We start from the raw sequence: 13,477 nt of genomic DNA on the forward strand, positions 1-13,477 counted from the left end.
CTTTGCCATGCAGTCAAGAAAGGTTTGTGGTTAACAAACTTCCTTGGTGAATTGGGTGTGGTTAGCACTCCTTTCAAGTTAATGGAGGACAACATCCCTTGCATCCAGTATCTGGAAGAGGCGCGGACTCATCAGTGGATGAAGCATCTGGATGTGAAGTATGCTTTCATCAGAGACATCATAAGAAGCGGTCAGCTATCCTTGCGACACATCTCTACTGAGGATCAGCCAGCTGATGCGTTCACGAAGGCGTTACCAAGAGCGAGGCACGCGAAGCTGTTCAGCATTCTCAATCTGCGAATTGAGGGGAGGTGTTGAAACTTACGGTTTCCTCTGGAACAGCAGCAGCAGCACAGCGGCACAGCAGCAAACTTCTGCTGCCTCGAGCGAAACCAAAACATAGTTTGTTTTGGTTCCGCATGCTTTGAGTCAATTCGCAATTGAAACAATAGCGGTGATGATTGATGATGACAGCTGATGATGGTAAACACGGTACAAATGTTTACATCATCACACTGTGAAGCCAAACAACTCAAATTGGGTTCGTGGTAACACAACAGTGTTGCCAGATATTCTGGGTAAGAATAGCAAAGTACTCATTAAGAAATGAGTACTTTCCCAGTTAGGGAATATAAGATATGGAAGTGACAATTAGCTATCGCTAATTAATATGGTTGTATTCTAATGACCTCACTGACGAAACTGAATAAAGATAACTCTATTCCACCACTGAAACCTGCGTTGAATTACTCATTTCAACAATCTTAAATTGAAATTATAAAATGAAATAAACAAAACATTTGAAAGAAAGCCCTCTCAAATTCAAGCGTAATATGTGACATTTTTTTAAATAAAAATTCATATATTTATATAAATATTTTTGTTAATGCTTAATATTTTCTGTATTTTAATAATCCAAAGAAAAATATCGTTATATATTTTTTAATTGATACCTAATGTCCGAGTTAAATCAATTATTTTTTCACCCCTACCCGAGGGGATTCCTTGACCCTGCATAGTGCCGGCAAGCTGGCCTACAGCACGTATCATCCACGTGTCATTTCAATGGCTGTGTGAATGAGGCCATTTTCTGGTGTTTAGCTTTCCCCAAGAGACCGAGACATCACTGGCTTCTTCTTTTTGACCACCGAACGGGACGACACTTTTTGACCAGCACCAGAAAACCAAGTTGAGGCCAGCAAACATACAAGCCGTTTCTACATGGACTTGGGGCGGTTGAACTAGTCGGACAGATTCTTGACTTTGGAATGATGACGACAACGAGGACTGTCCAACTATGGCATCGCATCGGGTGGTCTCCAGATTGGGGTGTTGAGGTTGAGGAGATTTTGTGGTTAGGGAAGATTAGAACGATTCCACTACACTCTAAGAGTGCATCTAGTATGAAATGTTCATCCGCCCATCCTGTCGGCATAGTGTGTACCAACTACTTGAGAGAAATCCCACATGACCAGAAGCCATTCGTTGCTCTGGAAAATCTGTTCTACACTGATGACATGGATGGACTATTGCAGACTGCAGGACTTTCCTGGTTCAAGTTAAGTGCATTATGGGTTGTCGGCAATGGGAAATTTTCAAGTGCCTCCAGGAGGATGACTTCAACAAGTTCTACCCTTTCTTGTTCCTAACATCGGATTGTAAGCCAAGTTTCTCGACTTCTTCGAGAACTTTTTTACATATCAATATTGATATATCATATCAGGGCCGTAGGAAGAACCGACTCATGGGGGGGGTTTTGGTGACTGATTATTATATATGATTTTTTGCCCAACAAAGCACGATTAAAAATAATAAAAACAAATTATGTTTTATGATGATTCATTTTTATGTACTCAATGATAGTTTTCGCGTGAAATCATAACTTTAGAAAAATGGTCCACCTAAAGGGTGAGCTAGATATTTATAATGAAACATTAAGAAACAAAATATGGAATTTGCTTTCATCGATGGTTAAAATGTTTGAATTTGTTTAAGAATCTGGTAAATTAAAGTTATTCGACTTGAGCATAAAATAAGTTCATTTTGGGGAAGCCTTCAATTTTCTCTAAAAAAAAAGCTTATTCTATTCTCAAATCAAACAAGCTCAATCTTCCAAACCCTTTTGCAAGTTCCAAGATTCTAACCTTTGATGACAATAAATCAAATTTTCCAAAAAAAAAAAAACATTTGCTTGATGCAAACTTGATGAAACTAAAATTATGACTTTAATTTAAAATTTGGCTTAAAAAAACTGTAATGTTAAAAATGTTGAGAAAATATAAAATTTTGTGCAGTTTTTTTATGTGAAGATCAGGTATATATTTCTTTAAAAGCACATATTTTTCATAAAGAATCAATAACATACTGAAATTCCGGTGGATGATTTTTTAAATTTAATTTGGAATGTTTTGCATAAAACAAAAGTTAGAAAATTTACCCAAATTAAAGATTTTCATCTTAATTATGTGTACAAACCTATACTGATTAAAATATTTTAAATCTGGAAATTGAATTGACAAGCAAATTTTTAAGTTCATGTTTTCTTGAATTCCTCAACAATTTTATGTTGATTGAAAAACTCACTCACATTTTTCTGGATTTTCAATCTGAATTCTGAACCTGAATTCAAAAATTGAACTCTGAATCTGTTTCAGAATTTCTGTACGATTTTTGAAAAGTACAAAAAATACGATTTCCGAATCTTAATTCCAAATCAGAATTTTATGAGCCAAGTTTCAGAGCCCTCATTTATGAATCTTTTAAATAAATTCTGTAATGCAGGTTTATTCCTAATTCCTTTATTTAAATTATTTATTTTCAATCTGTCTTGTAATTCTGAATTAACATGTGAATTTCAAATGATGAATTTGAATTTGAGTTTCAAATGATGAATTTGGATGTTTAATGTTTTGTGTTAGAATAAAGTTTTAGAACTTCGAATTTGAATTTAGAACAAAATTTTTCTTTCTTTCATTTTCGAAAAATCAAAATTATCATTATAATATCATAATTATATCATAATGTAATATATCAGAAATATAACCAAAATATATCGAAAATGGATATGATTTTCGATAAACATGATTTAAATTGATATGAAATGCAAAACCGAATTTGAACCAGGATTTCAAAGCAGCTTTTCATTCCTAATTTCTTATGATTTTTCGAACTGAAAATCAAGAATCCAGAGCTTGATACAGAATAAAAAATACGAAAATATGTAGAAATAAAATTTTGGTTATGGGAATATGGAAGTGGAACCTCCAAAAGGGGTTTAATTTAAAATTTAATATTTGGACCTGAATTTCTATGATAAGGTAGTTCTGGCAACCTTATTCTATGAACAAATGAGAAAGTTTTGAAAAACTGTAGCAGAATTTTGAACTTTGGATGGATTTTTGAGGTTTTGGCATAAGTCTTAGTATAGTATATACTCTTGAATAACTTTACTCTATTATCATAATTTGATTATGAATTTAAAATTTTGAGTGTAGAGTAGAATACCTCCCTTGCGTTTTTGGACCCTCATGGGGGGTGTTTAACCCCCAAAACCCCCCCCGTTCCTACGGCCATGTATCATATACTTGTTTGGTTTAGATCTACATTGTTAGCAGAGAATGAATACATAATATTCAACCGGATTCCACCAGGCGCGGTCCTAGAGTTCACTCTTGAAGGTGTGGGGGGGGGGGGGGGAGGAGGAGGGGAGATGGTTTGAGAAATAGTCAAAAATCGGCCAAAAAACCAACATTAATTAGTAGTGAAAAAAAGTTCATATCGTGAGGGGGAGGGGAGTCCTGCTCACTGCCCCTTCTCCTCCAATTTGATTTCATTGAACTAAATCAGGAAGAAATCAAAATTAGAGATGAAATCAAATCTTTTTCAATATAAAGTTTTTTTCGAAATCCTTTGATAAAAATTCAATCTGCTGCCAAGAGCAGAACCAAAACATTGTTTGTTTTGGTTCCTCTTGCTATGTCCAATTCGCAATCGAGAACAATAAAGCAATGATTGCTGATGACAAGTGATGATGAAAAATACGGTACAAATGTTTACATCATTACACGGTTTAACGAGACTACTTAAAATGGGTTCGTGGTAACACAATAGTGTTGCCAGATATTCTGGGTAAGAGTATTAAAGTACTCATACAGAAATGAGTATTTATTTATTTATTTATTTTTACTGATCATCATGTAGTTTAAGATAATTAAATTCTTCATAAATTACTACAATTTGCACTGCTTTGTATAAATTAAGGTCATTCTCTGATTTGTGTTCTGGACAACTAACAATTCTATAACATTATAAAATCTCTAAAATCTATAAAAAATACTGGTTTCTTATTTTAAGGAAATTTTATAATCTCGTCTGAAAGTTGAAACAGAATTACAGTTTCGTAGGTTATTTGGAAGCTGATTCCAAATAACTAAATCCTTGACAAAAATGGTACATACGTCCATATGACTCGGTACGATGAAGCGAAATAATGAAAAATATTACTCGAGAACTACGAGAACTAATGATTTTCACATTGAGATAAGCTGGTTTACCCTTGTGAACGATTTTGTGCAAAAAAAAAATACAAGCTCTATATTTATAAAAAAATATTTAATAGAACACCCCAACAGTTGAGGGTGATGATGGCTTACTCTGTGGAATCGATTCAAATTGAATATAGGTAGCGAACACAACAATTCAAAGCAAAGCGGAGACGATTCATTAACATTGCTGTAGCTTGTAACAGGAATTCAACCCCGAAGATGAAGCGTGGAAGGATAAGTGCTTTAAAAAGAGTTAGTGTAATGGCCGAAGGAAGAATACTTGTTTCAAGTCTAAGAGTTCGTAAAACATTATATATTTTGGTACACTGAGCATTTACGAATGAATTCCTCTGTAAATCTCTTTGAATAGGATCACCTAAGCTTGTTGCTTTTTCGACATACTCATATTTTGATTCCCGAGGACTAATTGTGGGGTATTGGTCAAGTCGAAGGTCGAAGGAAAAAATAATGATTTGGTTTTATCATTGTTAATAGGTAACGAATTATGTATGGACCATCCATTGAAAATCGCTTCGTAAGTATATATTCATCAAGTTAATTACTTGGTATGGTGAGGCTTCTGATTAACAAATGTAGATTTGCACGTCATCAGCAAATAAATGAATGTTGGAATTTGAGCAAACGTTTTCTAAGTAGTTGATGTACAAAGAGAAGAATAAGGGCTCCAGAGTGGAACCTTGTGGCACTCCTGATAAAACGTTAGCCGGATCTGTTGATTATTTCCTGTAAAAACAATTTGAGTTCGATTATTTAAATATTATTGTATAAGAGAAATAAAACTGCGTGAAAATTGGAATTGAGAGGATAATTTCTTCAGTAAACTAACGTGCGAAACTCTATCGAAAGCCTTAGAAAAATCTATCATCAATAGAATGGCAGTTTGTTTCTTATCCACCAGATTTTGAATGTCATCGATTACTTTCAACATTTCCGACATCGTGCTATAGTGTGCCATGAATCTTGACTTAAATCGATTTAGCAAATTCATACTGTTATTATAAGACTGAATTTGTTTATTTATTATGCGTTCATTTCTGGAATGAGTAAAGATAAACATGAATAAAGATAACACTATTCCACCACTGAAACCTGCGTTTCCACCATGTATTAAATGAAAGTATATAATACACTTGTTGTTAAAAAGAAGAACATTTTGTAAAATCTTTAAACTTTCTATTTTTTCTGAGCTTCTCCATATTAAGGTTAACGCAAGGTAGACACAACGAAAATAGATTCTCATTTCCTACTTAACGTTCGAAAAAATAAATATTTGAGATAATTTTTTAAAACATCTCGCTATGAATAAAAAACAAATTTCAAAAATTTTATATTTTAGTGTAATTCTGATATATTTTTCAGTACATTGAACCGGAAATATCGTGTGTGTTACTCTGAAGTTCATTTTAAATTTTAAATTTTTCTCAAAGAATTTTATTTCAAAACTTAGATTTAATTTTGAATTAAAATTAAGATATGTAATGCTGATGTCCATTGCTTTTGGAACTCTACTTCCTCTGATTTATTCTTGAATTTCAAACTCTTATCCAAGATTTAAAACTTTATAAAATCTGGAATGAATGTATTGAAGTTTTTGCCCATTATTTCGAAAGGTAGGAAATTTGCAACAGATACTTTGTGAGTAACGTGAAAAGTTTTTTTTTTTTGATGGACATTTGACCGCTGCAAGCTTTGTATGAAAATTTCAAATTCCTCAATTTGTACACCTCCCGTAACTTTTTTGGATGTTTTTGCTGCCAGAAATAACAATTTAAATTTTGGAAGCGATCCATCCAGTCCTGAATTAGTGCAACGATTTTTAATTTTGTATGGAAATTTGTTAGGGAAATCAAAATTTTTCATTCAAAAATCGCAAGAGCTGTACTGAAATTCCAAAAAAAATATAACTTTGAATGAAAATTATTCTTTGATTCTTGCAGTACAATTCATGTCAACAAACTACAAACCTAACTTTTACCGCAGGAATGATATTCGATGTTATACACAATTTTTTTTTAATTTTTTTTTTAATTTTAGCGTTTGACTGCTTGTTTGAAAGCTGTGAAACCGTAGGATGAAGGTAAAAAATCTCAAAAAATTGCTTTGCATAGCCAGGAAATTTATTGATTTGTATAACATTTACAAAAACATTTCATTAAATTATTAAAAGCTCAAGCAAGAAAAGTCTCCTTTTTTTTAAATGCTTTTCAATGGATTCAGATTTTTTTATTTTGAAATGGTAATAACTTTTTATATGAAATTTAAAGCTGCTTGTCATGTTAGCAAAATATAAAGCTTAAGAATAGTCAAAACCAAAAATTAAAGACCAACTTTATTTCAAGCTTATTGGAATTTTCTGGATGATTTAATGTGCGAAAATTTCTTCTTTCAAACAAATTTTCACACAAAATTGAAACGTGTTGTGCTAACTCAAGAATCAACCAAATTTTGCAAAATTTTACACTGAAGTTAAGTGACTCAATAGGCATCGAGAAAACATATGGGAGAAAAAAAAGTCATTTTTTGCAGCGGTATAATGGACATATTATTTCCAATTTTTTTAAATTTACTTTTAGGATATAATTGAAAAATCATGAAATGAAAAATCAATTTCTGGTAGCCCAAGGCAATATAATTCACCTTTTTCGATATGCAAACAAATGGTTTTGACTGGTTTGGGTGTGTTGAGTTGAAATATGCATTTAATTTTATTCTACTTCTGAGACAAAGTAATATGAGCGTTCATTTTTTCCCAGATTGAGATGAAAATTCAGAAATTTGACGAAATTTCAAAGATCTTTTGAACCAAAATGCATCTTAGAAATTTTTAAAGCAAAACGTATAGCAGTCTTAAAAAAAATTGTTTATAAGATTGTAACTTTAATATTCTTTTTTTTTAAATATTCAAAACTACCTTTTGCACCATTTTCTAAAATTTGTAGAGTTTGTTTTTTTTCTAAACTATTGTATCTCTGAAACTACAAAACCTTTGCAAAATTTCTATCCTTCTTTGAATATATAGGTTAACAAAAAGATTCAAAATCAGTTTTCAGTTTTTATGTAGGTTAATTAGTTAATCAGCCTTCAGCTTTCTTTTTCTATATTCTCTTATTGTATTTTGGAATATTGGCAAATTATGATATTCAAAGTAGAGAGGTTGATAGGTGGAAAGACCAAAACATTGAAGAAATAGAATAATTGAATTTTGGGGGCGTTTGAAATGCTAGAGGGCGGTGAGGATTTGGCTTTTCACATTCAAAATCACTCACAGGAAATCAATAGAAATTTGATTATCTGGGGTTGAATGGGGTTTTGAGTTGTTTTCAGTTAAAATAGGGACGTGCAATTAGAAGTCTATCAAAGTGTATTGTTTATTGAATTTTTTTAAAGTTTATCACAAAAAAATTAAATTTATTCCTTTCATTTAAAAAATTTTCATTTTTCTATTCAAACTTTTTTAAAGAATGTATATACATTAACGGAAAAATAATTGAAAAATATGTTTTTGCCTGTCTTGGTTAAGCATACATGTCAATTTTTAATTGTGTCTTTTTTCGGAAAAATCAGAAATTTTATTTTACTAACCCTCTTAAAAGCAACCCTACTCTCAGATGTTTTTTTTTAAATAAGCATTAAACGAAAGCTAACCATTATATTATTTACATTTTGCGCAGAGTTTATCAAAATATTTTAATTTAACAAGCTAAACTTAAGGCAACTGTTTAACAAGCAATTGTTGAAAACTACAGCTAAGAGAAGCTTTAAAACATGAGAAAACTGGGAATGGACCTATTTTTCGTAAAAATATAATTTTGTAAGCGAGAAAAATCTCTGGTCCATGTGTTTTCGTCATTATTCTGGATTTTCGTTTTTTAATCCGTTTTTAAAGTTGTTTTTAATCGATTTTTAATAAATCCGTTTTTAAGCCAGAAATTTGTTAGCCAGAAAAGAAGAAATATAAACCCAGTCTAAAGCAAGCATTCCACATTGCTCGGTTTTATCTGTTCAAGGTTAGTTCGACCTGGCCCGGATACCCGGATTTAGGAAATACTTGTTTAAGCTGTTAGTATAGAAAACTGTGTAATTTTTTTCAAAATTACCCCATTTAACCAAACCAGTTTAATTTCTGACGCTTTTCATATGTATGTCAAAATTGACCAACAACATGGTTAAAGAGTTTTGATAAAAAACGAGAACTAAGTTGCGCACTTTATAGTTAAAGTTTTCTATTAACTCATAATATCAGTATCTTTCTTAATAAACGTATAAGAATATTTATTTATTTATTCCGCCAAACAGTGTAGGCTACATATATATAATAACTTAAACCTAGAGATTACAATGTTCAAATAAGCTTAATAATAATAATTTTTCTTTACATTTACAAAGTCAGGTTCTTCGGTGCCTGTTACCGTAAAAACCTTTTTTCAGCTGCTGTTTTGACATAGTTAAGTCTATATTCTCATAATGTTTATTATAACTATACATTAAACAATTAACAGGACTATATTTTCCATAATCAGTTCGAGTAGAGGTTATAATGAAAAGATTTCTTGTTCTTAAATGACGGCAAGGACAATAAAAGTTTAATTGATTTAGTAGATAAGCAGACTGAACGCGCTGATTAATTATGTCGTTTACAAAACAGATTGCAGCAAACTCTCTTCTTACACTTAATGTTTCCATGTTTATAAGCAGGCAACGTGATTCATAGCTAGGTAATTGGTTCTGAGACCATCCTAAATTTCGTAAAGCGAATAGAACAAATTGTTTCTGGACTGATTCCAAACGGTTTTTATGTAAAATTTGAAAAGGCGACCACACAACGCTACAATACTCAAGAATAGATCTAACATAAGCTGTGTACAATGTTTTTATTGTGTATGGGTCTTTAAAATTATAACTGAAACGTTTTATAAATGCTAACATACCGTTTGATTTCTGGATTATTGAGTTGTAGTGATCTACAAAGGTAAGTTTTGAGTCCAATATAACTCCAAGGTCTCTAATCTTGTTGACTCTCTCGACAGGATCATCTCCCAATTTGACAATTTCATATGACTGACATTTTCTTCTGGTAAATACAATATTTGAACATTTTGCCACGTTAAGTTTGAGCAGACTTTTAATGCACCATTTGTTAAATACATTAACTTCGTTTTGAAAGATTCTAAAGTCTTCTTCGCTATTCACTTTCATATAAAGTTTCATATCATCAGCATAAATTAGCACATTTGACTGCTTGAGAAGACAAGTTATATCATTTACGTATAAAATAAATAATAAGGGGCCGAGATGGGAGCCTTGAGGCACACCAGAAGTAACGGAGATACTTTTTGAAAGTGAACCATTAAATCTAACAACTTGTGAGCGGTTCGTTAAATAGGACCTTATCCATTTAAGTAGGTGTGAACTGAAACCCTGTTTATTTAATTTAAAAATTAACATGGGGATGTCAATTCTGTCAAAAGCTTTACTGAAGTCCGTGTATAAAGCCTGTACAGAATTACCGCGATCCATACAGCTAATATTATAGGTAACAAACTCGAGTAAATTAGTGGCTGTAGATCTTCCTTTAACAAATCCATGTTGCTTTTCAGTAATGAGTGTTTTAATTTGGTTATATATTTTTGCATTCACTATAGCTTCGAAAAGTTTTGGTATGCACGATAAAATGGCTATGCCCCTGTAATTGTTTATGTCAGATTTTTTTCCTGACTTGAATATGGGTACAAGAAATGATTCTTTCCATACTTGAGGAAAAACACCTGATTTCAATGAAGAGTTAAATAGAAGAAACAATGGCATACTCAGTTCATTTACTAGATTTTTTAAAAGAAGTGGAGGAATTCCATCAGGCCCGGGCCCTTTAGTGCTGTCTAAGGAAGAAATGGTTTTACATATTTCTTCAAAGGAAATTGATTCTACTACAGTAAGTACCGTTGAATCAGAGAGATAACTAAAAAACGAGGTATCACGATCTTGCTCGGAAAAACTAGTGTAAACATTTTGGAAAAAGTCGGCGAATAGATTACAAATTTCGTCGGAATTTTGACCTTCTATGCTGCCAAAGTGCATGCGAGATGGAAAACTATTATTTTTTAATTTTGTATTGACATATCTAAAAAAGTTTCTTGGGTTCGATTTTATGTTTTGCTCAATTTTTATATTATAGTCTTGGAAAGAAGTATTTAAGCGTATTGCTAGTCGATTACTGGCTTCTTGGTGTTCTAACTTAGTGACTAATGATGGATTCTTTTTCCAGTTTTTATGTGCCTTCTGCTTTTTATTTCTTAAATGCACAAGCTCTTTCGTGAACCATGGCGGATTTTTGTTATTATTTGTTCGTCGCTTTAATTTTGTTGGAACGTATTCATTGAGAATATTACCAAGAATTTTGTAAAAAATCTCCACTTGATTGTCTGTTGAGTTTTCAGCTCGGAATATTGTTTGCCAATCAACAACTTGTAATTTTGTTTTAATCATATTATAGTTAGCATGAAAAAAGTCAAACGTCTCTATAAACTCGTAATCATCTGGTAAACGTTTTTGATCAGGACATATGATTGAGAATTCGATAGCAGTGTGGAAGACCTCGTTTTTCCAAATTGGATCTGAAGCTTCTACAACACAAAAATCATCAGTCAAATTGGAAAATAATAAGTCCAGATATCGACTACAGGCATTTTTTACATGATTTATTTGATTAAGACACAAAGAAGCCAGATTATCAAAAAGAATTTGCAGTGTTTCATTATCACCACAGATCGGCAAGAGAATGCTTTCATTATCTTCATCAATTAAGAATTGGAGACTTGATTGGTTAAAGTCGCCATAAAGGTGTATTTTAAATTCGGGCTCAAAATTTGCGAACATTTCAGTAATGTCAAACAGAAACCTTTGAAAATATTCTTTAGTGGCATATTCTGGCGGAAAGTAAATCGACCCAAAAATATGCGTTTCATTGAAGATGCGGGCTTTGACCCACACCTGCTCGAATTCTTTGTGTTTAGTCGTAGGAATGAGCTCAGAATCGAAGACAGAGCTGATTGCCACAACCACACCACCGCCAGATTTCTTGTCAGAAAGAAGAAAGTTTCTATCATCTCTAAACACGTTGAAACTAGAACCAAAAACTTCTTCGCTCTTTATGTTTACATCCCAGCTTGTTTCTGTTCCCAAAATTATAGTATAACTACTAGCTGCTAAATTTTTATAAATTATATTCAATTTCGATGCACTTCGCATTCTGTTAAAATTTTGACAATAAGCCACAATTTCATTATTATTTACTATAGCGGATGTATTCAGGGCAGAAGATGTTCTATGGTCGCGCGAACGAATTGTAACGCGATCCGCTTGGTCAACATTAATCAAAGAGCTAGTACCTATAGTGGCATGCGTCTTCCTTTCTTCAACTTACGAATTTTGATAAGTTTATTTCTTCGAAGAAAACAAAAAGCAAAGTCATGCCAGCCAGACTGTTGTTTTTAAATATTCTTTAATAATCCATTCAATCCGTGCGCACTGACATCATATTAACTTATCTAATCGTGGTCGACGACGATTGAATATACATATTTGGGTTTTTGGTGCTATCAAAAGCCCTCCGATTAGTCTTAATCCAACTTGAAGGCAAAGTCTGGCACCGATTCCACGATGAAAGGCGTTTTAATACTGCTTTTTTGTCTAACGTGTGTTAAGATGAATTAGCATTCGTTAGGATCACTTTGAGCATTATTAAACACTAACCTCTTTACTCGACAGGCTAGACTCCCATTTGAAAGTGCGATTCCTGTTCGTGAAGCCCAGAGTATAGAAAGGGATTCCCGAATCGTCAATGGACATCCCGCTCCTGTTGGTCGATTTCCGTATCAAGTTTGGCTCCGCATCCAAGGACGTTTTGATCAAGCATGTGGAGGATCGTTGATTACCTACGATTGGGTATTGACGGCTGCCCATTGCGTAATCGGAGCAGCTCGATTCTACGCATTCATGGGAACTATCAATCGCAATCAGCCGGAGTTTGTGGGGCAATCCACTCATTATATCGCACATCCATATTACAACAACGATAATCTGAACAATGACGTTGGATTGATATTGCTTGAGACGCCGGCCCCAAAAAACTCTCGTGAGTTTTTCTTATTTTAATATTTCAATGTAATAAGTTCCGATTTTTTTCGAAGCTAACATCAAACCGATTGCTCTACCTAATCCGGGCCGCTTTGGAGAAACATTCGAGGGAAAGCGAGCAACCATTTCTGGTTTTGGAACTACCGTAGACACTAACCTTAATGGGCCATCGCAAGAGTTGAACTGGATCGATGTTACAGTTATCTCGAACGACGAATGTTATACCGTTTATGGGCCGTTTTTGGTGATTGATTCAACGATATGTGCTAGTGGGGCAGATGATCTTAGCCAGAGTCCATGTTTTGGAGACTCCGGAGGCCCGTTGACCATTCAGGAAAACGAAACCAGTTTGCAAATTGGAGTCGCTTCATTCGTTTCCGCAAATGGATGTTCATCGGGTAGGCCGGCAGGATATGCCCGGATCAGCTATTACGTTGAATGGATCAATGGAGTCACATCATCGGGTCGAACACTTGAGACAACAATTATATCCGTTTTGGGTCCCTTGATAGTTCATGTTTACTCTCGAAACAGAAGTTTGTTGTAGGCTTTAAAGCTATCAATACACAATACATTTTGTATGATTGCATCAGCTTTAGTCCAGTGATATTTTTAAGGGTCATTTACCTGCTATTCAAAAGAGATGTGTAGACATCAAAAAGCTAATACCTATCATGTCTAGAAAAACTTGTAAAATGGCAATAAAATTCATTGAAGTCCGTTATAAGTTGTTAGAAGTGTCTTTGGATCTGTCATGCTTTTCTAGGGAATTTCTTATT

General features: G+C 33.2%; 1 protein-coding gene across 1 annotated transcript; it reads left to right on the top strand.

The window, feature by feature from the left end:
- The first annotated feature begins 1,271 nt into the window (after positions 1–1,271).
- LOC129741693 (collagenase-like) lies at positions 1,272–13,245 on the top strand. The gene is made up of 3 exons (XM_055733439.1): positions 1,272–1,574; positions 12,330–12,696; positions 12,752–13,245. The coding sequence occupies exons 1-3, from the start codon at positions 1,272–1,274 to the stop codon at positions 13,243–13,245; spliced, it is 1,164 nt and encodes a 387-aa protein (XP_055589414.1).
- Positions 13,246–13,477: the final 232 nt, after the last annotated feature.

Source organism: Uranotaenia lowii, chromosome 2 (genome assembly GCF_029784155.1).
Source record: "Uranotaenia lowii strain MFRU-FL chromosome 2, ASM2978415v1, whole genome shotgun sequence".
Classification (NCBI taxonomy): Eukaryota; Metazoa; Arthropoda; class Insecta; order Diptera; family Culicidae; genus Uranotaenia; species Uranotaenia lowii.